This window comes from Lagopus muta, chromosome 14 (assembly GCF_023343835.1).
Source record: "Lagopus muta isolate bLagMut1 chromosome 14, bLagMut1 primary, whole genome shotgun sequence".
NCBI lineage: Eukaryota > Metazoa > Chordata > Aves > Galliformes > Phasianidae > Lagopus > Lagopus muta.
Genome location: NC_064446.1, coordinates 1,824,225 through 1,851,955, shown reverse-complemented (window position 1 = coordinate 1,851,955; position 27,731 = coordinate 1,824,225). Strand labels below are relative to the sequence as shown.

Here is a 27,731-nt window from a genome sequence, read left to right as displayed (position 1 = left end):
TATTGAATTCAGCTGCAGAGACAGTGAGGCTCCTTCCAGCATTACTGCCAGGTCACCTGATGGCTGATCTCCAGTATGACAAGCTCCATCCCACTAAGCCTTCCGGTGCCCTCTAAAACCTCGAGCACACAAATGTCTGCAGATCCATGGTCACAACATGCCCATAACAGCACTCACTGGCCCCTTGGGACATGGCTCTGAGCTCCCATCCCTGCATGCAAACCCTGCTACCTGTGATGGGGTCCATCCCTGGACAGGGGGCCCCATCCTGGGGAAGTTCAGCTGTTTGATTTCGTCATGGTTCCCTGCACAGAACAGCTGGGTTTGGGGCTCTGATAACATCATCCCCTCCCAGGAAGCTTTCCAGCTCTCATTGCAGAATGGGTGGCTCAGTCTCTGTGCTCAGGACACCACCAGCAATTGTGGTTGTATTACAGCCTCCTTCCAGCTGCCCACACCTTGCCCAGGGTCTTTTCTTCTGGGCCACACTGATGCTCATGCCCATCCTTCACTGTGCTCAAGTGTTGGGTAATGAGGGAGAGGAAATGCGGGATCTGGGAAAACACAACGTGAGGGCTGACCACTCTGGGCTTTAGAACAGGTTGTAAAGGAAGCTGTAATTAAAAACATCGACTAAAGAGAAAATGGTATTAAGTGCCACATGGATTTACCAAAGGCATACTGGGGCAGGTTGGCTCAAATAGCTTTCCTTAAGAAAGTAGCTGCTTTTCCAGACAAAAGAATTGAGGTAGATCTCATCTCCCTGAACCTCAGTCAAGCATTTGATGTAATGCACATGAGAAATTATTAATTAAACTGGTGTAGATGGGGATTAATGAAGAAATGATAAGGAACAGGGGTGAGATGGGAAATGGCTGGAGGGGAAGCAGCAATGGATAGTGTTAAAAAAGCAAGCAGGAAGCTGCAGGCAGGCTACTAATGGAGTTTCTCAAGGATCCATTTGGGGTCTGATTTTACTTAATATTTCCACTAATGATCTTTGCACAAAAGGTAAGATACTGCTGATAAAACCTACTGATGATTCAAAGAAGGAAGCCAACACATGGCAGCAGTGGAATATCAAACAGGGGCGACTAAGTGACCTTAAAGACTGCAGCGAGAGACCTGGAAGGAAATTCAATAGCACAAATGTGAGGTCAGGTTCTTTGCTACTGATGCAGGAACTTCAGCTGTAGCTGGAAGTAAATGAAAAGCACCAGGAGCTCGCTAGGGGAGTCGGTCACAGCACAGCTGTGAATTGCCAGTGTGGTGGAGCAGCAAAACAGCGCGTCTGAGCTGAGCTGCAGGCACTGTTGGAGGGAGAGCCTGTTATCAGTGAGTCCTCTTTGGAGACATGACATGGCAGCCCTCCTCTCTGTGGGATGCCCACCATGAGGGCAGCCTGTGCCCTGCAGGTACTGCAGGAAGGACTGTGTGGGTGCCCTTTGGGATGACGGGTGGCGCTGGCACAAGAGGAAAGAGGCTTCAACAAGTCATGAGTCTTATGGGACTAAGAAACAGAGGAGCTCTGGATGATGCAGTGCTGGTGCAACCTGCTGTGGTCAGCCTGTACTGAGCAGGCTGTGCTGTGAGTTTTGTAGTATGGGGTAGATGCTGGAGCCCTCTGGGACCTCATGGTTCTGCTGACCCCAGGGAGACATCCAGACCCACAAGCACGTGGAACTGCTGTAGATTATAGAATCACGGAATCATTAAGGTTGGAAAAGACTTCTAAGGTCATCCAATCCAACTGCTGACCCATCCTCACCATGCCCCTTAACCATGTCCCTGGGTGTCGTTTCTCCACAGTTCTTGAACACATCCAGGGTGAGTGATTCCACCACCTCCCTGGGCAGCCTGTGCCACTGCATCAACACTCTTTTGGATAAGAAGTGCTTCCAAATATCCAACCTGAATCTCCCTCTGGTGCAACATAAGGTCATCGTCTCTTGTCCTACCACTATTATCCTGGAGCAGAGACCAACCCCCCCCCTCACTATAACCTCCTATATAGAGAGCATTGAGGTCTCCCCTGTGCCTCCTCTATTCCAGACTGAGCCATCCTAGCTTCATCAACCATAACACATGTGCTCCAGATTCCTCACAGCTCGTTGCCCTTCTCTGGACACACTCCGGGGCCTTGATGTCTTTCCTGTAACAAGCAACCCAACACTGAACACAGCACTCAAGGTATAGCCCCGCCAGTGCCAAGTACAGATAAATGTTTCTCCAGAGCTACATGACAGCTAGTTGATATAACACGGTGACAGCAACGCCATCGCCCTGTGTATCACTGCACCCTTGGAGCATTGGCACCAAGCTGGTGGAAAAGCCATCCATCCAAATGTGATACCTGTCATGCACTCTTCTCCTGTGCCAAGCCACACAGGGCAAACAGATCTATGTGACACAGTGGTCCCATCCCTACATAAGGGTGACCAAATATTTTCCAGGGCCATGTATTCATGTCTTGGCTCTACTGCTGGATGCCCTACTGCAAACTTCCCTCTGGTTCTTTGGGCCTCCCCAGTGCACACAGCTCTGGGCAGCTGCAGGGAGGTGCACATGCTGCTGTTGACACTCTGCCTTCCCTTCTGACGGGTCGTGATGAGGCTGAGGTGACACTTCTCCATCCGACCCGACAGCTCAGGACACTCAGCCATGCTGGCAGGGCGCACACGCCGCGCGCCGATGCCAGCTGTTTCTGCTTCCACTTCATCACTCCTCTTGGAGCAGATCCTCAGCGCTGGCAGCAGCAGCAGCTCTCCAGCACAAGGCTGTGCGGATGTCAGCTCCTGGAGGAAGCTGTGGCTGTGTCAGGCCAGTGATGGGGAATGCCAGGCGTCCCAGGGTGATGTGGCACCTGGGCACCCCTTGCTGAGTGCTGGGGGATGTAACATGGGAACCCCACAGCAGTTCAGTAAGGAGGATGTTTTTACCATGCAGAGGACAGCTGTTGAGCTCCTGGAGACAATCACGAGCCTTTCATTTCCCCCTGAAAGTGTCCCACCCCTCCTCTGAAGCAATCCATGAACACACACCCCCGCTCCTGTTCTTGTGAGCAATAAGCGTGAACCCAAACTACTACTGTCCTTGGCCAAAAATAAAGCACAACTCAGAGAGATAGCAGGCTTTGCAGCCAGCCTGGGGCTTCGCTTTCCTCCCAGTATTTGCACAGCACTGGGAGAAAACATGAGGTGACTTTGGAGCCTGATCCCATCAGGGCTGTCCCCATCACTTGCACCCCATGGCACAGGGCTGCCTCCACATGGGGCACAGCACCCAGGAATGGGCATGATAGGGCCCTTAAAGCCCACAGAGCCCACCCTTTCCAAGGAACCAAATACAAACTGATGCCATACAAGGTGCCAACACAGTGCTGAACTGGCCAAGGCTGCTGGCGCAGAGCAGGGTCAGCGGTGCTGGGACACGCACTGCACTGCTGTGACACCTGCCTGTCATCACGGTGTGTGCTCACTCCAGCAGACGGGGACATTTTTTCCTTGGGGTCAAGTGAGCCGTGAGTCAGCCCAGAGCAGCGTTTTCCTGTTTCCTTTGTCCTTCTGCCTCCCACTCCGAGCCTGCCGTTAGAAATAAGAAATCTTGCTCGGTTAGATGGCTGCTTTTCCTCCTCTCTATAATTAGATCTTCTCATTGTCTGCTCGCTGCTTGTGTGACCATATCGGAGCTTGGCTTCTGCTGTCAGGCAACCACGGGGCATTCCAGTCCAAGCGCCACTGATTTCTGCTTTTATCCATCCGAAGAGATGAATGGACGCTTTGCCACGCTGGCGTTGGCCGGGCTCCACGCTGCAGCCAGAGCTGAGCTCTGAGGGAACGCAGCCAGGAGGGCCCTGCCTGCACTGCCACGGCTGGGAAGAAGGGTGTTGAGCCTTGGGGGTCCCTACCAGGAGACCCCATGCTCATCCCTTCTCCTTTTTGGTTATTTTTTTTTCCTTTTCCATGGGGAGATTTGGGAATAGGAGCTCGTGTTTCTTCAACTTACTGAAGTGCTCCATGGTGGGCAGTGAAATAACCACGCCGTTGAACGCACTGGGCTAATACTTTGAGTAAAGGTATTCCAAGTAGCTGAACAGATAACAAAGCTGGGGAGCCTGGAGGAGGAAGGTTGGAGGTGTGGGGATTTTGTGTGGGGAAGATGACCCAGGTGGCCAAAGGGAGGTCCAGGTGGGGCAGGCAGGGACCTGCACAGCACAGCAGCGGGTACAGCGGAGGCAAGGAGCTGCCACGCACAGGGACACGTGCAGCAGGACGGAGGGCAGCTGCAGCACAGGGAGAGCTCAGAAACAATCCCCAGCAAATAACAGGGCGGAGGAGCCCCAGCTGCTGCCAGCCAGACTCCATTTTGCCCATTTCAAGCAAGCCTGGAACACAATTTGTGCTCTGACAGTTTCCAGCCCATTATACGATATATTTTTTTTTCCTCCTAACTCGATTTTGCGCTAAAATGAACTGCCCCCCAAAAAGGCACTTCGTATTCTTTGGGAGTGGGATGGATTTTTGGGGTGCTTTAGCAGCACATCATGTGATGCCCACACGGAGCTGCTGCACCCACAGGGTGATGCTCTGGGTGCACCTCAAAGGGGCTTCAATAGGGTGCTCTCAGCAGGTGCCCCCAGCACAGTGTGAGGGTCCCATCATCTGCTTGGAGCACAAGGTGCAAAATGGTAAAAACAGCAAAATTTGGCTTTTTTTTTTTTTTCCTTTGGCTTTGATCAAATCAATAGGGAAAAAAAAATAAAAATGTCTATTTGCATCTTATTTTATTTTAATAAGATTAACTATACCTGTGCTATCCAAATGTCTGTTTCAACATTTCCAAGCTAAAGAATTTCTGTCTTTGTTTAAAATGACATTTAGGAACAAATTTAATTTCAGAGTTCTGTCTACTTCTGTTTGAAAAAGCCCAAATTGCAGTGGAATATTTCGGCTTTACTGACACTGAACATTTACTCTGATCCAAAGGAAATCCTTCCAGAACTTCATTTCTAAAAAAAAGAAAAAAAAAACACATATAAAAAAATCAGAATTTGATGGGTCTGTTTCATTTGCAAATGAAGGAGAAAAAGAAAAGCAATGACATTCTCAGCATGTGCTGTGGCAGCACGGCTCTGTAGCTCACCCTGCAGTGCTGAGCTGTGGGTCCCCGGTGCTGGGGCTGGGTTGGGGGTGCAGGAGCACAGCCCAGGAGGAGTGAAGAGTGGTGGGATGTGGGTGCAGGCAGCACTGGGGCAGTGCCATGCAGTGGGCTGCCCATGTCCCCAGTGGTGCTGTCCCCATCGAGGCCACCCCCAGCAAATGCCACCCATCCTTCTCCTGGCTCTTTGGCAATAGCTCAGCGTGTGCCAGAACCTCTTGGGTCCTTCCATTGCAGCATTTCGGAAGGATCTGCAGCCACTGTGACCCCGGCCACACAGGGGACTTCATCCAGGGATGGATTAAGCCTAATATATTTGCTGTCACAGCTTGGGCTCGACACTTTCCTCCTGCTCCTGAAGTGCTGTTTGCTCATCAGTTTGCTCCATTTATTAAGTGTGGCCATTGTGTGCTGGCAGCTCTGGGTCCTGCCCATGGAGCACAGCACACCTCCTCTGAGTCCGAGGCTGCCTTGGCAGCATGGGAAGAAGCAGGGAGGTGATGCTGAGGCTCGGTAAGCAGCAGAGAGGGTCTTGGGGGCTCTGACACTGAACGACATGGGGCAGGTGGCCCTGCAGGTCCCCACTGGCAGCAGGCTGAGAAGCCCCTCATGGTCTATGGGGTGGAATGTGACAGGCCCGGGGTGACTGCAGGAGGAAGGGCAGAGTGATGAAACTGCCAGAGAGGTAAAAGGGAGATAGATGGCTTTAGCGACCATACCAGGCAAGCTTCAAATACAAGGAAGAAAGTAAGGGCCGTTAATAAATTAGGAAGAAGATTAAATTAATGATGACTCAAATGGCTGAAGTGCTGCACGGAGCTCTGAAACCAGCCTTTCACCAAAATAAAGTAAAATAATCTAAGGAGCACCCTCAAACAATAAGGAAACAAAGAAAGACTTGTCGTGTGTGATTCCTGAGTGCAGGCAGCGTGAACCCGCACGGATCAGTGGGGCTGGGGGCACTCAGTGCAGAGCGGGTGGGACTGAGCTTATGAAATAAAGCGGTGCCTGACAATAGAGTTGTTGAAGTTACAGAAAAGCAGGAAATTACCAGAGGATTTGGAAAAGGGAAGTATACCAGCCTGCATGAATAGGCAGCGATCCCAGCAGCGATAACTTCACGGCTCCATCTTCAGTCCAACAATAGGGCCGATGGCCAGGGAGACTTCTGGAAAGGAACAAAAGTGTGATGCTGGGGCGCTGTGTGCCCACTTCTGCCCCACAGCCCAACCCTCAGCTGTCTACCCAGCAAGCAAGGAGCCCTGCATGGTGCTCAGGGATGGTTTTGTTCCCATGTTCATCTAGCTGCTGTGCCCGTGGTGCTGGCACATGTTGCCAAATGGAGATCCTGATCAGCTAGCGCAGCAGATTAAAAAACAAGTGCCAGCAACAATCAATTCTGGGATGAAAGCACAGAATTCTAGGTCTGCTGGACACAATGTCTCATTGCACAGAGATAGAGGAGGGGCTCCAGAAGCCTTCACGTGTAGCAGCAGGATGGGTCCTTGCTCCATCACCTGCACCCATGGTCCCTGCAGAAGAGCCAGCCCAGCTCTGTCCCTCCTCCTCACAGCTTGAGATCTTGCTCTGCAGTTACCAGAAACATCTCCGGGCTTTGGCTCAGAGCACAGATTTCGGCCCAAATTTTGCAGAGAGCAAACACAGTGGCAATGAATGGACCCTTGCAGAAGCAGAGCCTGGGGTGAAGGTGTCAGGGACAGAAGGTGTCAGAGGAGCGGAGTCCTGGGGTGCTGGTGTCACTGTGTTGGGAGACACTGGGGAAGGGCTGAAGGGACTGAAGGATGGGATTCTGGAAGAGATTAAATGAACTCAATCCATCTGGCCTGGGCCATCCATCACGCAGGCAGCAGCCGGATTGCTGTCTCTGAATGCCTGAGGGGTACAAACGCAAAGGGAGGAAGAAATTACGGAGGAGGCTTGGGTTGGCAGCGAGCGACAAGGGGGGGCAGGATCTGGCTGAGCCCATCCAGCAGCTCACTGGGGGTTGAGCCCCAGCGTGGCACGAAGCCTACAAGACACAGTGCCTGGTGGTGTACATGCTAGGCTAGGAGATACGGGGAACAACCTTCTGCAGAAAGTCCACAGCTGTCCCCCCTCACCCAGGGGCCACCCTCATCCTGGTGGCACTGAGGGCACAGCTTCGGGTGCACAATGAGGGTCCCCACCTGCGCCAGAGCCCTGCAGTGCCCATGCTGCTTCGCTCCCGCCGCCGGCACAGCGCTGCCTGGCTCGGGCTCTTTATCTGCTTTCATTTTCCGCGCACACCTCTGGGGCACTGCACGGATATAAAATAATCAAAATGACAGTCCCCAGATAAAGGCCACTTTTGTTAAGAACACGCCAAGTTCTCATGTAAAAGCATACAAATGGCAGTTTATTTTCTATCTCAGCACCTTCTGGGTCTTGCGAGCATTGAATACCTCACCAGCCCAACAAAAATACCCCGGTCAGCTCTTTCACACCCTTGAAACGCGGTGCAGCACATAAAGTCCAGCACCAGGAGTGAATAACAGCGGCTTTCATTAACCGTCAGGCGAGAGCAGAGGCAGGCTGAAGTGCTAATTCCAGTTGGGACCCGTTCAATAGCAAATTAACCTGCCAGTGATCTCCCAGTAGGCTACTGAGCAGAGCAGAAGGAATAATTTGAAACTAGGTTTGTAGAGGTAGGTAATATCTTTTTTATTAGATCAGCAGATAATTTGTAGCCAGATATTTATTCAACCAACCTTGGTGTGGGCGAGTGGCCATCCACCTCCCCATCCCCCCATCCCTGCATATCTGAGCAAAGAGAGAAGGTCCGCACTGTTTGCCTGCAGGCAAAATCCATGATGGTCCCCATGCATGGGGACACACGGAGCTGGGAGTGGGAACGCTTCGGTGCCATGAGGTTGCTCTGCACGAGCACCTGCTGGCTGCACCCAAAGAGGGGTGCAGTCTAGGGAAGGATGCCTGCGAAGCTTTTTTCCCCAGTGTGTCTGGCTGGGAGAGACAGCACAGCCCGGCAATGAGCGGTGCCGCAGGAGCATCACGTCACTGGCGCGGAGCCGCGTTGGCTGTGCAGCGCCCGAGGAGGAGGATGCTGTCTCCTGGCAACCCCTGCTCCTGTCACATCCATCAGCATCCGCATCGGATGCAGCGCGGGGCCGATCGCCTCCTGCAGCACCTCTCTACCAAGATGCTGCGGCCAGGGCTGCCGGGCTCTGATGAGTGCTAGTGAGGCCTCTCGGTTGATGTGGCTTCCCGACTGCTGAGCAGCCATTGCTAGCCCCAGAATGGGCTCTTGTGCTGCTGTGGGCAGCAGGAGAGCAGCTGCAGGGCTGGGCAGTGGCACAGCTTCTCATCAAGAGGAGTTGCTGTGTTGTGGAAGGGCTTCCCTGCAGTGCAGAGTGAACAAGGGATGGGGTTGGATGGTACAGGAATGGTCATCCTCTAGGCTCAGAGGAAGGTCTCTTCCATGCCCAAGTCCATACCCACATCCACACCCCACCCATGCCCATACCTATGCCCATGCCCAAACCCACTTCTTACAACCATGCCAATGTCCATGTTGAGCTGCCATCAGGCTGTGTGCATCACTGGCTTCAGGTGCCTGGGCCCTTCACCTGAGCCCAAATGCACACTAGATTTTCTCCTTCTGACCTCCAAAGGGAGGGAGATGTGGCAAAATATCTGTGCTTTCTCTACTGTGGGATGGAGGGTATGTGTCCTCCCAAACCCTGCCCTCACCCAAAAGTACTCTGAGAATATCCATCCCTGCTATGCTGACCCCATCACATGCTCCCCTGTGCCTTGATGCATTTCCCAGTGTAGAATGGGTTTGGTTAGAAGAGATCTTACAGATCATCCAATTTCAATCCCCTGCTGTGGGCAGAGTTGCCAACTCCAGATGAGGCTGCACAGGGCCCCATTCAACCAGGCCTTGACTGCCTCCTGGGATGGGTTACCCACATCTCTCCATGTGGTCTCCATCATTCCTGGCCATGCAGCCCCATTCTTCCCTGCAGCCATCCCCTATTCTGAGCTCCCAAACTCCTGCTTGGTGACTGTAGGTGCATGCAGATGGAGGCACAGAGTGGGATAAGAGGCAATCAAGGCTTGTGAATTGGCCCAGGGCTGTCTGCCAGGACCTCTTCTGGTGACTGGCAAGCTGCCTTCATGCTCACAGCCCCGCAGCATCAGCCTGTTTGGGGATGGACACTGCCAGCCCAGAAGAGATACAGGGCCGGGGCTGAGAGCTTTCTTTGCTGGAGGAGGCAGAGAGGTGGATGGAGGAGGGATGGGGGAAGCAGGCGACATCCAAGGGGGCCCGTTCCCTATGGAAGGAGATATTGTATCCTGAGCTGCTTCCAGCCAGGGACTTAATTTGCAACCAATTCAGCAGCAGAGCAGCATCCGTGCCGCGGGGGGACCGGAGGCTCTCAGCATCCCCAGGCTGCTGCTGGCAGCAAGGAAAATCCCCAGTGCCCACAACTGGGGCAGCAAAGGGGATGGAGAAGGAACGCACAGAGGAGAAGCCACCAGCTCCTGGAAAAGAGCCAAGAGGGCTCCGGGCTGCTGGGGGAGAGGAAACAGGAGGGAGGGAAATGGCACAGAAGGGAGATGTGGGGAGAGGAGGAGTGGGGGAGGGAGAGGACGAGTGCCTGATGAGGGATATGGGGAGGGGAGGCCGACAGAAAAACTAATCGAGGATGATTGAGGGAGGAGAGGAGGGCGAGTGAAAGATTGAGACAGAGTGATAAAGAATATGTCAGACAGACAGGAAAACTAATAAAGAATAATAGGCACCCCCGGCCAAACACAACACACACACCTGCCCGTGGCTGTGTGTCAGCTCAGTTGGCGCATGCAGGGACACACGATGATGTGCCCTGAGCCCCCCACAAATATGTATCCCCATGCACAACACAGCACTGCCTTGCTGGGACCCCCTCCTGCTTCGAGGTGTACACACCACTGTGAGCTGCCTCTGCAGGGCAGTGCTCTCTCTGCTGAGCATTGATTGCATGATTGCTGCTAGGGGAGCAGAAGATGCTCCCAGAGAAGCGTCCCCCTTCTACCACCTACGTCCAGCTCTGGAAAACCCCCTGTGTGCAGTCCCAGGCAGGGCAGGGCTGAATCACCAAGCTCAGCCCCATGGTGGGGTGCAAGCCTGTCCTCCCTCTCATTTTGGCTCGGGAAGGTGGGATGCTGAGCCTAATTTGGAATGTCACCCTGTCCCAAAGGGAGATTGAGGGGTGACATCTGCAAAGAGTTTGAATGCTGTCTGTGGTGTGCTCAGCCTTCATTGATGGAGTATGTGCCAGCATCGCCTTGGGATGGACGCATAGCTCTGGAACAAGAAAATGCATTTAATTTTCCTTTTATCTCCTGCAAATTGGAGCCATAAGCACAGTTCAGCAGGTTGTGAAGCAGGAGAAGATGGTTTCTCCTCTCTTTGGAAACAGCAGCTCTCCCCACCCTCCTCATTCCATTTGGGAGCAGGTGGTGCAGACAGAAGTTTGGGTAAGCATTTGGTGAGGGAGCTGTGCCATGGCAGACCTCCTCCACTGGGCAGAGTGGAAAGGTGCCAGCCCATCTGGTGGGCTTTGAGAGGTACCACCGAGCATCCCAGCTGCACCTGGAGGTGGCTGCAGCAGTAACACAGGAACGTGGTGCCACCAGCACCTTCCCCTGTGTGATACAATGGAGAGCTTCAGCCCCAGGTCAGACATCTGCAGGATCTCCAGTCCTTTCCCTCCAACCCCAGCACTTTGCACCTTCCCAGCTTGTAGCTGAATGCTTGCAGCCATTTGTTCCCTGCAAAGCTTTCCTCTTGCTTTGATTTTTGCTGCAGAGAGGCAAAGTGGAAGTGGTTGCATGGGATCCACGTCGGGATGAGGTGTTTAGAGTGCGGGCACGGTAAGGTGACCTTTATTAGACATTTCCTGATGAACAATGAGATGAAGGACTGTCCTGGGTTTGTATGGTCTTGGAATAACCATCCTGAGCCTGGAAAGAAGCCTTCCTCTGAGCGGGGATTATTTAGTAGGGCAGGAGAAGGGAAAATCAGCTGAAAGGCATCGCAGGGCTCTCAAGCATCCCTGCAGCACTGCAGCTGTGAGAAGAGAGGCAGGAGGAGGGTTTTGGAGTCCACCCTAACACTGAAAACCTCTCCTTTAAAGCCTCCTGAAAAGAGAGGAAAAAAAAAAAACACCTTCTTTTCTCCAGAGGCCAACCTGGTGATTTATGGATTTGGGGCTGCTTCACAGAGTAAAAGTGGGCTCTTCGACAGCCAGCGGCTGCCTGTAATGAGATCAGGGTGGAGAGAGAGAGCTGAGGAACACCAATAACTGCTGCACCAGGACAGTGAGAAGGGGGAGCTGCCCTGTGTGAGAAGTGCTGGAGCTGGAGCTGATAGGTGGGGATGGAGAAATCTGCTTGGCAAGGGAACGTGGAGCAGAGCGCAGCTCCATTTGCACTGATCCCATTAGGGCTGTTTATCCCAAACCCCATTGTTAAGAGTGGTTCTGCTGCATGGGCAGATGGGGGAGAGGGCACTCCTGGAGGGGAGGAAACACGGTGCCTGCAACTCCTGCTGTGGTGATGGGGAAATCCAGCAGCTGCAGGATCTGCAACAAAGGGAGGGGATGCGGATGGGAAAGGTACAAGGGGCGCAGAGCTGGTAGAGCTGCTGGGAGTCAAGTGTGTGGCTGCAGAGCTGCTCTTCTCCCCCATTACTGGAGGGTGCCAATTCCTTTCTCTCAGGGAGCACAGGCTCCTGCTCTCCCGCTGGCACCCCAGCCCTCTCACTGTCAGTCTGCCTCAGGGAATAAGCAGAGCTGCATGCTCTGCTGGGGATCCAGCTTGAGAGCCTCCCGCTGAGGGGGCTGTGCTGCCTCAAATCTTCTAAATCCCCTCCATCACAGCGCCAGCCAGGTAGGGCCCCTCCACCCCCTACTGCTTACAAATCCCAATCATCCTGCAGGCGATTACAGGGGCTTCTCTGCAGCACAACACCCAGCCTGTTGTTGGGGCTGCGCCGACACAGGCAGGAATGGGATTTGTGGCCTTACTCATCCTCTTTATGGTGGTACACGGAAGGATGAGCACAGTGGCCACCACCTCCCTGCAGCCAACAGAGAAGGAGGATTTGAGCTTCCCCAGCTCCTGATCTTCTTCCTCACTGTTGATTTAGGGGGTGAAGACCATCACTGTCCTCCCCATGAGCATTCCTGCTCTGCGGTCCCTCAGGAGCATATGGACATTGTGGCATACAACACATCCCCCGCCAGAGGGATGGGAACAGCTCCTCAGTTGCTGCCAACTACCCCAGACTCCCCTACTGCTGTACACCTGCAGCCACAGCTGGAGCGAGTGCTCTGCCAGCGCATCACTCACCTCAGCAAGTCACCACAATGGGAGATCTCATCTGGCCACCTCGTCCAGGTCTGTGCAGAGCTCTGCTGACTCCCTTCGCCCTCCCGCTGGGTCTGCTACCCCAGTATCACTGTATTTCTTTAAAGGTTCAGGGAAAATGGATGAGGCAGTTCTGCGATTTTCACCCAATTCCCCGTTTCAGGCTTGCAGGAATGCCAGAAGGGAAGAACTGAGTCAGGGAACCAAGTAAACACAATCTCCTCTGCTTACTGACAACATCGATTTAAACTTCACAATGATTTTACTAAGCAGAGCCCTGCTGGGAGAGAGCCCTGGGAGAGGCAGTCTCCATTAGGAAGATGGTGCTGCTGCACTCAGGCAAAGCCAGAAAGATCCCAGACCTCATCTGTGCTAGCCTGTGAGCATTGGGGATGAATCTGTCAGCGCTGCACAGCTGAAGCTGCAAGGTGGGGCCCTCAGGGGATGGCAGAATAGAGATTTCCATCAAAAACACAAGTTCCTGGCCTGGCACCTTCCCAGAGCACACTCAGGCCCTGCAGTGCATTGAGGCGAGGAGCCTTTTGCAGCAGATGAGCTGGAGAACCTGAGTCAGACCAAAGCTCATGCAGCGCACAGTCCCCTTCCCATGCTGTCCCAGTCTGGCAGCACTGCCTCTTTTTTGGATGTTCCCAGCCAGGAGAGGCCACCAGGCAGCAGGCAGGAGGTCCTTCCCCACTTCCACCCCTCTTTAGCCTGGAGCAACGCTTGTGGACCCAACAAGAACACCGTGATTTTGTCACTCATCTCCATTTTGGATCCTCATGATTCCCAGCCATGTGGGACCACTCTGGGATCAACCCTCCCAATATGGGGCTGCCCAGGCTCTCCAAACCCACTCTACAGGCGATACGGAGCCCTGTGTGCCAGCCCCAGGCATGCAGGGCGGCAGCAGCATCCTCCCAGCAGCATCCCCTCCCACCCCGCTGATCGATAGTGGCTGCCATGGAAACCAAACAGTTTCCAGAGCAGCTGTAGTGGTGTGGATGCTCAGGGCTGTGCTGAGGGGGTGAGGAAGGTTTGCTGCATGGATGGGTGCAGGGAGAGAGGCGGGGGTGTGGTAAGGAAAGAGAAGACAGGAGGGAGTGCAGGAGGTTCTATGCTGAAAGAAAAGGGGGCTGCACAGCCTGGGCTTAATGGAAGGAGAAGGGAACATAAGGAGCAATGGCACAGTAAAAAGCCAGGGGGACAGAGATGGCCTGGGATCGGGACTCTGCTTAGAAAGTGCCCTGTGGTGGTCCCCTGTAACCTGGGGGTGGATGAGTGCTGACAGCTCTGGGAGTTTTCTTGCTGCCTGCCCCTGTGCTAGCTGTGGGGTTCTGGCACCTGGAGATGTGGCCCTGGTGCCATGATCCCCACCCCTCCACCCTATCCCAAGCGCAGCTTGGCCATGGCCCCTTGGGGTGAGCAGCACCGCATCCCCCGTGCATGGTCAATAGAAGAACTCAGAGTGGGTGGAGATAGTAGAAGAGAGGTCCATAAATCACTGCTGTGCAAACAATCACCTCCATTTGGAAGCTCTTCCATCCCAGGGACACTGTCAGTGGCTCCTAAGCTGGGTCTTCATGCCATGGAAAACCCCAGCCCTGCAGCTCAGCAAAGAGCTGTGCATGGCACCCTCTGCAACGAGCCTCATGGATTTCTGCACAGGGGCAGGCAGGGAAACCCAGCCACCACTCCTGCTGTGAGATGGCCCAGATGTTATCAACAGAGCTAAAGAACCTATAGGAAATGCTGTGTGGTAGAGGAGAGGGCGAGGGGTGAGAAATGGGCTCGGATGAGCAGTGGCGGAGGCTCCTCGCTGTCTGTGTGTGTTTTCTGCTGTGGGATGTGAGATGTGGGAAGGAGACACCAGGCACAGCACCCGGGTTTTCACACTTTTATTGTAAAGCTTTAGGAAGGGCTAATTACAATGGAGTTGGTCATCTGACAGCTCAGCAAACAAACAGAACAGGAGAGAACGGAAAGGGGATCACGACGGTGTCATGCTTACTGCTCTGAACAGAAAGAGTTACAAGGGAATCAATTGTGCTCACAGCGCCCGGGGAAAACCAAGCCCAAGGCCGAAAGCCTTCCCCGCACAGGGAAATGCATTACACATTGAGAGCAATACAACCTTAGCAAGAGGCATTGCCTTAGACATAGGTCACCATCTGAAAAATAGTTGGGTACTTTACTCTGCCATAGGATTTCTCCTTTAGAAAAGCTACACCTGCATGTACATAAAACTGTACAAAAAACAAGGCATCACAAGCAAGGAAATGAAATCTCGTATAAATAGAACCAACACTGAAGAGCTACAAAGGGGTCGCTTAGATCCTTCCCACGCAGCCCGCCTGCTCCCTGGCTCCCACCTTTGGTTTTACCCCTGGCTTGTCCTAGTGCAGTGTGAGATGCGGTTAGCCCCCTACAGAGGCGTCCCACCCTCTCCTCTTCCCTGTGCTTGTCTAGACTGGAGCTCGTGGGGAGTATCCCCCCACGTGCACGGAGGCTTTATCCTTCTGGCTTATAATTGTGCAAATGAGCTTCTTACCAACAGCACCTCTTCTTTTTCCCCACCCTCAGGCCTGGTCCCCAGTGATACCAACTTTCATTCCCATTGTCCCTTCTCCTAGTACAAATGCCCAGGGTTTTCTCCTCCCAAGGGACCCATTGCCAGCCTTGGCACCCTATGGAGGACCCATTCGCTCTGTCCTTCCTTTTCCTCACTATACACCCATCCTTACCCTCACCCTCCAAGACACCCATCCCTTCTCCCCACTGTGCTTGCATTCAAAAACCCAGCCCCACCAACCCTCTGAGCATCCCCAAAGGAGACGCATAATCCCCCTGTATCTTCTTCCCAATGGCATTCATCCCAGTGGTACCCGTCTTTGCAGAACCCATCCCAATGGTTCCCATCCCCATGGCTCCCATCTCAATGACACCCATCCCTATGGCTCCCATCTCAATGGCACCTATCTTTATGGCTCCCATCCTCATGGCACTCATCCCCGTGATGCCCATCCACATAATATCCACCCCCTTGGTACCCAAACCCACAGAACCCATCCCAGCGGTTCCAATCCCAATAGCCCCGTTCCTGCATTACCCATCCTTTCCACCCCTCTGAGTTCCCTGGGGACCCATCTCCTCTACACTTCTCCCCAGTTTGCAACACGCTTGCACTGAGAACATCGCCAGGTGCTCCACGAGACAAGACAGCCACCCCAGCCACACTGCTTGGAGCATCAGGATCCTTCTGGTGACCCCGAGTGGAAGGAAGGGAGCCTATCCGCAGGCAGTAGCCTGGGAAAGCTGCTCTTGGACAAGCACCCCTCAGATCTGACTCTGCCAGGGGGGTCCCCAGGAGGGGCACCGGACACGGCCAGAGCCACGGGGAGGTGTGAGCAGTCGAGTTGGCAGTGGAGTCAGAGATCTTGGCCAGCGTGGCCAAATTGCACATTCTGCCCAGTTAGGCCCTGAAACTACAGAGCTACAATTAAAAACAAGTTCAGGAGCATGACCTGCTCAGGCAGCCAGGCCAGGAGAACGAGGCCCCGCCGGCAGAGCGGGCACCACCAGCGGGACATCCCCCGGAGCCACACACCCACCCCACACTGGGTGAGGAGCAGCAGCAGGGGCCAGGAGGGGGGTCCTGCCCCCCATTGGCACCCTGAGGTGCTGGGGCAGGTGGGGAGCACGGCTAGGGCACCGTGTCCATGCAGGGCACCAGGAGTTGGCACCGCCAAAGCAAAGGGAGAGGAGCTGCTCAGAGGGGCTGCTGGGGGGAGGTGGGCAGAGGGTCCTGCGGGCACCCTGTGCTGGTCGGGCTGTTGGCAAGAAGAGCCCCAGGCTCTCCCCATGTGCAGACCGGGGGAAAGCATCCTGCAGCTACCACTGGCCTCGCTCCCTAAGGAAGATCCCAGAGATGAAGACGACTGATGCGATGCGCGAGTATGGGAAGAACTAGGGTGCAGCACAGCCTGTCCCCACATCCCAGCAGGGAGGGAGGAGCCAGGGAGGATGACCCGGGAATGAGGTGTGAGTCCCCCAGACTCCTTCTGCCAGGGTCCCCCCGAAAAGCAGACAGAGATGCTCAGGAGGGCACCTGGGCATCCCCTCTGCGATGTACACATCTCCAGGAGCGCCGTCCCCACTGCCTGCACGGTGTCACCCCTGAGAGGGGGCCGGGGCAGCAGGGACTGGGCAATGGAAGAGAAAGCTGGAGCCCGTGAGAGTGGCCCTGGGGCCTAAGGGCGGTGGGACTCCAGCAGGCAGGGGCTCGGCAGCCCCCGGCGTGACCCTGAGACAACGCTCCTCCTGACGAAGGCAATGGTGGCTTACAGGCGGACAGGACGGAGGTCGAAGGCATGGCACAGCCGGCCCCATCAGCAGCCCCTTTCCCAGCGGAGGCACCAGGCGAGGGGTTGAGGTGCTGCAGCTGACGACGACCCCCTGCCAGCAGAGTGGGACTGAGGGCTTCTCCGGACCCAGCCGGTCCCTTGCCTGGGGATGTCCTCATCCCTTCTCCTGCCATCGGGCACTGGGACACCAGAGACCCCCCTGGCACAGCCCTTGCCTATGGCACCGGGCAGTCCCTAGGGACCCTGCAGCTTGTGGGCACAGTGACAACGTTCCAAAAGAGATCCAAACTGACAAATAGCTGAGTCCCTAAAGTCCGGCAAGGGCTGCCCTCTCCTCCAGCTCCCCAGCTGCTGTTTCAGGGACTGGTCATAACTCTATTTACAATATAGAACATGAGTGTGGGCCGGACGCTGCGCTCCCGCGGGCTCTTCCACACAGCAAACCATTGAAATCTGGAACTTGCTCCCTGTGGATTGGGTTTGTGTGTGTGGGTATGTGTTTGTTTAAACGTCTTTTGTTTCAAGGACAATAAAAAGTTTCAATCAGGCAGGACTTGAATGTCATTCCTAAGGTTCGTATTTACAGGAGTCTACAACAAAGAGCCAGGCAGCTCGCTCCCTGTGCGCGGGGACACCCTCGTCTCATGCCCCAGGGACTCCACCAGCTCTACGTGGACCTTTGGTACGTCAGCCCTCCTCTCCAGCCATGCCCTCCGCACCAGGAGCCTGCCCAGCCTCCCCGACCACACAGTTCGGAGACACGCATCTGCAAGTGCTGGGAAACTGGGAGTCAGATGCCTTCACCCCTCCCACCCGCCCCAAGGAATGGGTTTTAAAGGCGCTCCTTCCATCCCTGCCTCGCCCTGCCTGCTGTCCTCGAAGACCCTGGGCACCTCCACCACCACCCAGAGCAGAACTGGCCGCAGGAGCCCATAAAGCAACCAAGTTTCAAATGTTTCCAGGACGCTGGCCTTAGAAGCATGTCTGCTCCTGGCCCCTCGGGCCAGCCTCACAGGTAGATCTCCCTCTTGGTGGTCTGGGATGAGGGGGTGGTGGCTGGCTGGAAGTCCGAGGTCTGGGTGAGAGGAATTTCCTCCATGGGAGAGTCCTTGCAGGTCTCATGGCTACTATTGGAGAAGGCACTGTACGTGGGGAGCAGGCGGAGGTTGGCCATTTTGGTGCTGCGCTCTTCTGAGAGTCTGGGGCTGCCATTCCCGACTTGCTCTTGACTCCCTCTGTCTTGGTAAGGCACAAAAGTGGAGAGTTTGAGGGCGTTCTTGGGCCTGCGGCTGGGGGAGGATTGGCCGGGCATCCAGCAGGTGTCGGAGTGGCCGAACTCCGTGCACTCCCGGGTACAGGTCCCAGTCATGGCTACATCAGGCAGGGGACGGAGATCTGCAGAGAAGCAAGCAAGAGGCATTGTTAGGCATGGACAAGCCCAGTGGGTTGATTGGATGAGGCTGGAGTACAGCCCCCATGGTAGGGACCTTCTCCCCAGAGCTGACCAGGTAGGAATTCTGATTCTCCTTTGGGAAGAGGAGCAGATGCAAAGGGGACATTTGAACACATGGACATGAAAAATGTAAGCAGAGAGCTCATAATTCCCAACAGCCGTGTCCCTGAGGACAAGCACCCTGCAGTGGGTGCAGGTGGGATCATAATGCAGCACAGCTCACTGAGCCCACCCTAGGAGTCATGAACCCCTTGGCCCAGCCCCATCGGACGTCCCGTGCCATGCAATCAGGAGTCCTTAAAGAAGTGCCCCAAACTTGCTGGGCTTTTCACTGCCCTGAGTAAATCCAGATTTCCTGAGCACCAGCTCTGCTCATCACCAGGCGTTCCAAGGACCCACTGGAGGTTCCTTTCCAAGCCTAGCTAGAGGTCCTCAGCCAACTTCCAGTCTCTCACAGTTTGAGACCTGAGCAAAGCACAGCTGGGCAATCCAACACCAACCCCCAGAGAAGTCAGACACCCACGAATCCCTGTCCCAGAAGCATCCAAACTGCTCTGTGTACCAAACACCTTTCCAGACCTCCAGATATACCAAGGCATCAGATCTGCTTGTGGGAAGTTCTGGCCATCAACAGCACCAGGTCATTGCCTTGTGTCCACTATGCCAGAGGTTTCCAGGCCTTGCTGCTCTTGCTAAGAGTCTTCAGAGGCCCCGGCTTGGAATTCCCACCATTCCTATATAATACTTACAAGACCTGTTCCAGGCATGAGCCATCTCTTGCTATCTGCCCCGCTTGGGCATAACACAGCTCCCTGTCACTGCCTGGGACACATCACTGCCTTTGGCACCTGCTGGCAGGTCAGGGCTTATACTGTTGCTCATACTACGAGGTTGAAGGGACCTACAGCCCTGGCAAGAAGCAAATTGGAGCCTTTCATGCTATGCTGAGACTTCGCCTCTGCCAGCATGTCCCTCCTGCCACCAACTCAGGGCTTAAGATCATGGGTGATCCCAAGTCACCCCGCACAGCTTTCATGCACCAGCAACACTGAGGTCTCTGTGGGAGAAAGCTCTTACGATGCTGGGAATGGGTAGAAAGGGTCAAACGTGAGAGCTAACAGGATGGGCATGGGAGAGAGGCATAGTAAGCAACAAACCAGTGTGGGAGCATGTCTTGCCCTAAAAAAACACCCACTGCAACCCAAACTCTCCCATCCCCTGGTGCACACGTTGGCTGCGATATCCTGGCAGCAGCCCCAAGGACATACCTCCGTGCAGACCCCTTCACAGCCTGCTCCGCTCAGGGGACTCTAATGAGGAGCAGAAAAAGGACGAGAGGGTCATATCAGTGCACAGCCCCAGCCTCCAAACACCCACCCTAGGATCCTCCTGCTCCCCTCCCCATTGCATTGCAGCAAGCCCCCAAATGTCCTCATGGCACCCGCTGCCTTCAGGTTCCAGCCTCCCAAAGCTGCTTGGCCGCCGCTGTGTTTCTCCATCCTCATCCTCACCTCCCAGCTGACTCGCAGAGCTCGAGGCCACCTGGCTTGCGGTGATGTGCACACACATGGACACAACCCACTGGGGTGGGTTTATGTGGACATTTGGCACTGTGGATGGGCACACATGGAAGAACCCATGCACAGGGGACAGCCATGCTCACGGTGCAGGGTGCAAAAGCCAGGGACCAAGCATCGGAGGGGACAAAGAGCCCACAAGTGTCACTGTGAGAGCTGTGCTTGCCTGTGGTCTTTGGGATTGTTCTAAGAGCCATGGACAAAATGTTTTCCCACTCCCTGGGCAAGTGCAGAGCTGCCTCAATTATTTCTCTGAGCTGCAGATAGAAATAATCAAACCCTGTTCTCACCTCTCAGTACTAACAGGATGGCCACTGGTTGGTTGGACCAAGGCCATGTTGTGCTGTCTTTCACTTCTGCACAAGCAACACCTCTCATCTCCTTTCCCAGTACACAAGTGGGACAAGTCCTCACCATTCCCACTTTCTGAAGGGCTTGGTGCTGCTCTTTCATGTCATGGGATGCTCCAGCTCCAAGGGAAGGTGGTCTGCCATGGGACAGAAATAATGCCACCTCTCCATCAAAGCAAGCCATGGAGATTTCCTCGCGCCAATAGCAGCTGAGAAATCACAGGGTCAAGCAGGAACTCGGTGTTCAGGATCTTTTATTCTGCTTTTCCCATTGTTAATTTCTGGCATGAAAGCCATTTTCCAGTGCTGTCTCTTGCAGTGAGATGCTGGCATCAGTGCTCTCCCGCTAAAGGAGCGCATTATGTGCCGCAAGCACAACCAGCTCTGCTTCCAGAGCCCGGGAACGGGCAGGGTGCAATTCCTGAATAGCCACAATTTACTGCAAACACGACCCCACGGCCTAATTCTCAGCACATGCCGGTGGGCTGGAGTTCAATGTGCCACCACGGGCAAGCACAACTCTTTAGGGGTAAGCAGCAGTGAGAACTCTGCCCACAAAGGGCCAGTTCTGGCCACGGTGTCCAGGCAGACACCATTTCCCACAGCCTGCTCACTGCACCCCAGAGGGTCAGCCTACCCCTCTATCAGCATCTCCATGCCTGGAGGGATGCGTGCTTGACGGGGCATCCGCACCCGCTGGCTTCTCCCTTTCTATTGCTTGGCTGTCTCTGGCTGCCTGGGGGCTGCTCAGCCTCATTGCATAGGAATGAGCCGGGGCAGTAAAAGTCGCATCCCTTTGAACTTTTCAGATGAAAAGGGCCTTTATGGGGGATGCATTCAGAGATGCGCCTGGGTCCTGGCCCCTCCTGGAGGAGGGGAAGCTTCCTCCCGCAGCCCTGCTCTGCAGCATCCAGGGCACCTCTGCTCTTTGTGCAGGAGGCTGTGCCGGGCAGTCTCCTTTGGGAAGAGGCACATATTGGTGCTGCTGCTAATTATCTCTCTGTTTCCCTCTCGCAAGGACTCTTCTAGTAGTTTTATTGCTCTTCGTGGGGGATTTCAGCAGTGCACTTGAGTACCATTAGGGAGGAGACAAAAGCAGGCAGCATCACTCAGCAGCACTTCCATCTCCTGCAGTAAATGGGCTGGGGGTCCCTCGCCCACCATAAGCCAAGTATCTTCAACAAATGCTGAGAGCCGGCCTGGAGCATGGTTTTGTGCCACCATCTCCAGTGTTCATGGTCTGATTTGCTTCTTCCATTCACATCAGACATCATCACCAAGAGCGTGGTGTGCAGGGCTGGGAAAGCAGGGGTGCTACAGCACATGTGGCTGTGAGTTTGGGGGTGAGAGGATGCAGAGGAGCATCTCTGGGATGGAGGAACATGGGACTGAGGGTACGAGGCAGCAGGGCACAGCAGAGGGTGCAAAGAAGCCTGGAGGAAGAAGAAGGAAGCACAGCATGCAAGGAGGGAGCAGGGAGGCTCAGGGCTGCAGAGATGCGGGGAGTCGCTTGGAGGCAAAGCAGGATGCGTTCCTGAAGCGTTACATTGCAAAGAGTCATCTTCCCCACCTGATGGCACAGAGAACATCAGCATCTAACTCAGCCAGCCGCTCCTGCTCAGAGCCCAGCAGCACTACACCTGACCCAAGAATTTCTTTCCACGCAGCTTTCCTTTGGCTAAGCAGGACGTTGGCAGCTTTACCATCTCTGTTCCCTGGTGCAGACACATGAAAACACCGCTTGTCTTGCACTAAGCCCTCAAGGCTCTGCTGACCACTGCTGGGACATCCCTTACAGTGATGACCTTCCATGGCATCCCATTCCAACAGCACCACCGTCCCCGCCCACATCCCGTGGGATCTCCTGATCCCTGGTGCTGCTCTTCCCAACAGCTCCCTCTTACCAACACCATTCCCCCGCTTCACCTCAGCTCACCAGAGCCATTGCAGCACCATCACTTCCTCGAGTTTTCCACCTGGAGCTCTCACACCCATTGGCACCACCACCCACAGCGCTCTCCCCATCTCCCCATTCCACACTGCCGTCCTGCTGCCAGCTCCCATTCTCTTCCTCTCTCTCCAGGTACCGCTCCCCAGCAGCGTGGCTCCCCACAGCACTGCTCCCCACAGGTGCTGTGCCCCGTGGCGATGCTCTCTCCAGGTGCCGTCCCCCCACGGCGCCGTTCCCAGTGAGCACCGTTCCCCACTGCGCTGCTGCCTATAGGTACCGATTCCCCGCAGTGCCACGTCCTCCAGGTGCCATGTTCTGCGCTGCCACTCCTCCAGGTACCCCCTGCTGCTCTCCTCCCTCCAGGCACTGCCACGTCCTGCAGGTACCATGTTTCACAGCACTGTTCCCCCCAGGTATCTCTCTCCTGCAGTGCTGCTTCATGCTCTGCTCCCGCTTCCTCGCTCCCTCTCAGTGCGTCTAGTTGGATAGTGCACCCAGAAATCCAGTTTTTATACAGCAGCAGCCCCATATCTTCATATCTTTGTACGGGCCCCTTCCCACTCTCGTCTCAGCCTTCTCTGTGCCTCTCCCCTGCACCACTGGAGCAGCAAGTGCTCAGCAGCCCATCCCCTGCTTCCTGCCCTATTTGGCTCTGCATGTGATCCTTTTGAAGCAGGGAACTCGAGGGCTCCTTCCATTTCCCCTTCCCCTTCAGAGGGCTTTTGGGATCTGGGAGGTGGCTGCAGAGCCCTGACCTGCTCTGCTGCAAAGTGCAGACCCCAGATCTCCTTTATGGGAGCATGACAACTGGATGCTCATCCTCTAGATATGGGGGGCTGCAGCATCACACTCCCCTCCTGCAGCCCACACCCATCCCTCCTCATCCCCAGTTCCCACACAGCACATGGCCACCACCAGAAGCCCTCTGCCTCTGGGGCAGCACCAGCACAATCCTGATTTCACTTTCCAGGCCTGGGGGAACGCTGCTGGAGCTGTGCCTGTTTCCACAGCGATGCTCCAAAGATCGATGAGCAGAGAAATATCAGAAGCTGAGAGCAGCAGCAGAGCGCTCCGCACTGACCACGTCAGCCCCTATTTTCCTGGACTGAGCTAATGCTGTCCCCACAGCACCCGGGCAGACGGTTTGCAGGACCATTCCTCGCACTACAACACCCAGACAGACGGCTTTGGGGACTGATTCTAGCACGGCATCACCCAGGCAGATGGCTTTCCAAACTTAACACCATTGTGGCACACGCAAACAGATGGCTCCTGGTATCTGAGAGTGACCCGGTGGTGCCCATCCGGTGGTTGCTGCAGCTCAACACCGCACCTAATGCTCCCAGGCCATAGCAAGCAACGCCAGTGCTCTCAATAAATACTGAGAGAGCTGCAGCTCTGATGCCAGCACATAGATGGGTTTCTTCTAGGCACGCAAGTCAGCAGCTAGAGCGCACACAGCAGCTAGATGGCACACAGCCATCTCCCCCAGACCCTGCAGCATTGCCCGAATGCTGAATAATGGTGGCTAAGCACCAGTGCAGCTTGCTCTGAATGCAACGGCTTGTCAGCACCCAGATGCACACATGGAACAAACCGTGGCCCCTGTAGTGCATTACATCAGCACATACGAGCTGCAGAGCTGAAGCAAATGACTTCCCAGATCCCTCCAAGGGTATCACAGCAGAACCAGTGTGTCACTAATGGGGACAGATGCACCCACCAGCCCTAGCATCACCAGCACAGGTAGCAGAATGCTGAACCGTTCTGTCACCACTCTGCACCTCGGTCCCTGGGGCGCATCTCCCATCCCCTCCCTTTGCTGCTGGAGCTTCAGGGCCACCTCCCACTGCTGCTGTGCCTGCAGCCCGCAGCCCACAGACATTGCCACGGCAACAGGGTGAGATTCGCACCACCGGCACTGGGAGCATCCAAACCGACAGCTGCAGCTCAGGGGAAGACCTCCAAAATCACCATCTGCAATCCCTGTAATACCCAGGGAAGAAAATCTCATCCCCTGTCACAAAGTCTGTGCTTGCGGTGCTGCTTGGATGATCTCCTGCCCTGGCACCACAGGGCTTCAACCTTTGTGGGACTATAAAAAGCAGAATTATTACATTAAATTACAGAATAATTACGTTAAGAACTACCTTAATAGGATTATGGGGGTTCAAAGGTTAGAAAATGCCAAAATTAGGATTGTCCCTGCAGTTTTAATTCACTTCTTACAAATCTGCTTTGTGATGCAGACCAGAGGCACTGTCTGGTGGAAAACGTTCCTCTTTTGCGGGGTCCTCCTGTAAAGAGGATGGGGACACCTCGGTGGTGCACCAGGTTTGGGCTGGAGGGAGAGGCTCTGCCATTGGAACTCCACCTTATGGGCTGCAGAAAGCAAAGAAGGCACAATGAAAGGGTCAGGAGATCACAGCAAATTGCGTCTTCAAAGCATGGGGCTGGGGGCAGGGGAATTCCTTTACCAGTGAGCAAAACCAGCCATTTCCTTCCTTACCTCCTCTTGGAAATGAGCTATCTGGACAGATTTCACCGACACTTTTCAAAATGTTTGGTAAGCGGCAGATGCCCACCATGAAAAATTGTTTCCTTGCGCTTAAACTTGGCCAAAACTTGCAGCAACTGAAAGCAGACTCAAGCAGTGGGCATTACTGAGCAGTCCTCACTGATGCTATGTGTAGGGCAAGAGGTAAACAGCCATAAGTTGCACCAGGGGAGATTTGGATTGCTATTAAGAATAATTTATTCTCCAACAGAGCTGAGATGCGTTGGCACAGGCTGCCCAGGGAGGTGGTGGGGTCACCATCCCTGGGAATGTTCAGGAGATGAGTAGATGTGGCATCGAGGGATGCGGTTCACGGGCATGGTGGGGGTGGGTTGGGGTTGGACTACATGATCTCTGTGGTCTTTTCCAACTTTCATCAGTCTATGATTCTATGATAAGGCACAGTGTCAAGTCTACCTATGGTACAAAGCCTTACTGCCTATATTGCCCCAACTGTCCTTTCCCCTACCAAGAACTTCTCACAGCACCTGCAAACAACAGATACCCACCAAATAACCTCCAGGAGGGTCAGGGAGCCCTGCAGTACCCAAACCAAACAGTGCCATAGCCAGTGTCCTCCCACACCTCCCTACATGCCCCCGTATCTCCTGGCTGGGTCGCTGGTCAGGTGAGCACCAGCTGCTGCAATACCTTTGGGAGGTGGGATGCAACGTCCCCAGCTGGTTCATCTGCCCCTGTCGCTGCAGGCTGCCTGTTCCTCCCCTTCTGGCTTTTGCATCCTCTCTTGCGAGGGCTAATGACGGTTATGTAAACACACAGGGAACAACACCTGCCATCCCCAGGGGCTCTTAGCGCATGCATGCCTCTGATGCGCATTCCTGCTGCCCAAATACCGACACAATCCCTGCGTGCACCATTCCCTCTTGGCCTCTGCAACACCTCCTGTGCATAGTATTCCTCCCAGAGGTTCCCATAGGGGTCCCAGCCTGGGTCTGTGGTCTGGCTTTCCTCCTGTCCCACTTGGGCTCTCTGGGGATGCAAGGACACGTGCAGACAATGGGATGGGGTGCTCAGGAGGAGCAGAGTCCCAGCTGCTTGCCTGAGCGATGGAGTGCCCACAGAAGAGAAGCCCTTCTCTGGCCCCCAGAATGATTGCTCACCAGCCCCAGCTTGGGTGATCAGCAGGAGAGTAGATGTCAGGGTCCTTGGGGTATCTAGTCCCTCTGATCTCGTGGTCCTCATTGTTATGGGTTGCTGACATCTTCCCATAAACAACCTCTTACCCCATTTCCTTCCTGCTCTCCCACAGCTTCTGAGGGGGGCTGGAGACCTCTCCCATGGCTCCTGCACCCTTGCCACTGTCCCCAGGAAGGAATGAGCACAGCAACCTGGCATGGGATGCATTAAAGCACCAAATGCTTCTTACAGAAGGAACCTGTGTGGCTGACCCAAGAGCTTCAAGGCCTACCACCTGAGTTTGGGAAAGGTGTTCTGGCACATGGAGGGGTCCCTTAACCCCTGTGTGACCTGCAGCACCCCAAGCCTCAGGCTGCATCTGCCTTCCTCCAAGGGTTAACCATCCTCTACAAAGCTTCTCTGAGCTAATTAGAAAGAGCCCAGGCAAATGTGGTGGCAGACACCACTGCACTTATCTCCACACTTCCGGGGCTCTGCCCTTATCATTTAATTAAAGCTGCAGCCATGCTTCCTTTCCTGGCAGCACCTCATCAGGGAAGGCAGTGGAGCTTGAGGCAGTCTCTGCAGGCAGCAGGATGAGGGCAGGGAATATACCCTGGGAAGGCCAACATTGGGGAGAAGAGTCCCTTGGAGCCAAACCCTCCTATCAGCCAGGAGTGTCCCATGTCCCACAGCACCCCAAAAACAATCTGGGGACACCTGAGGTGCTGGGAAAGGGGATTGCACCAGGAGGATGGACTCAGAGCTCCTGTGCCAGGGTTGCTAGGAGGACCGAGTTTGCACAACGGCTGTGCTGGAGCACGATGCTGCTCAGAGGGCACAAAATGGTGCGTGGGTGCAGCTCCGTAGGGCCATGCACCGACAGCCATGCAGTGAAAAGTTTGGCCCTCTGGGGACAAACAACCCCCAGCCGATGCTGGCAGCTGCTGTGCCAAATTCCCCGCCTCTCTTCCGAAGCACATTTAAGCTAATGTGTCTTGAAAGGGAATTCTTATAAGCGGTTTGTTAGCAGGGCCGAGACAGCATGCCTTGTTCTCACAAAACAGCTGGAACACCTTCGCTAAAACTTAAGAAAAAAAAAGAGAAAAGGAAAAGGAATGAACCTGAGGGAAACCCAGCATGGAAAATTTAAGCTTTAGTGTTAGAAATCTGCTGAAGTGATAAGCAATAGAAAATAAGCCTGAATAATGCTAAATGTCAAGCAGCCTGAGGCTGCGCAGCCTCTCTAATGATCCCCGCTGCGGGATGCGGAGGCTGCAATGGGAGAAGGTGGGGGGACGGGAGCAGCAGTGCCAGCCCTGTGCCAGCACCATGCACCCAACTCCCAGCTCCTCCTTCCTCCTGGCATCCCGATAATGATTCTATGTGAGAAAAACAAATAAACGATGTGAACTGGCTGTGGGGTTCAGACCTCACCTGGAGGGCGGCATAGAGAGCATCCTGGGGGGGGGGGGGAGCATGGGGATTTGGGGACATGTGGCTTCATGAGCGCTGCTCCCGCTCCTGGGTGGCTGCCGTTCATTGTGCAGCATTATTGCAGCTCTTGTGTCAAGGAGAAAAGAACTGGCATTCACGAGTCTGCCTTTGAACAAAACCTTTGTTAAGCTCCATCAACAATTTAATAATCTTTCGCTAGCAGGACAATGAATCAGGGGAAATTGTTCTTGCGAGGGGGGGGAGCTGCACGCAAAGTGCTGCTCAAGGCTTCAGGAGTCACCTAGGTCCTGAGCGATAGATGGAAGCACAAG

At 54.6% G+C, this 27,731-nt stretch overlaps 1 protein-coding gene across 3 annotated transcripts in view; it reads right to left on the bottom strand.

Moving 5' to 3' along the window:
* Positions 1–17,762: 17,762 nt before the first annotated feature.
* Positions 17,763–27,731, bottom strand: part of PCDH1 (protocadherin 1) — a 47,179-nt gene continuing 37,210 nt past the window's right edge. For 2 of the 3 annotated variants that reach the window (XM_048960944.1, XM_048960943.1), the window contains one exon: positions 17,763–18,332. In XM_048960944.1, the coding sequence (XP_048816901.1) occupies positions 17,947–18,332 (386 nt within the window). In that variant the 3' untranslated portion in view covers positions 17,763–17,946. Of the gene's footprint in view, positions 18,333–19,658; positions 19,701–27,731 lie in introns of all 3 variants that reach the window. The other variant, XM_048960945.1, reaches the window with a different exon arrangement.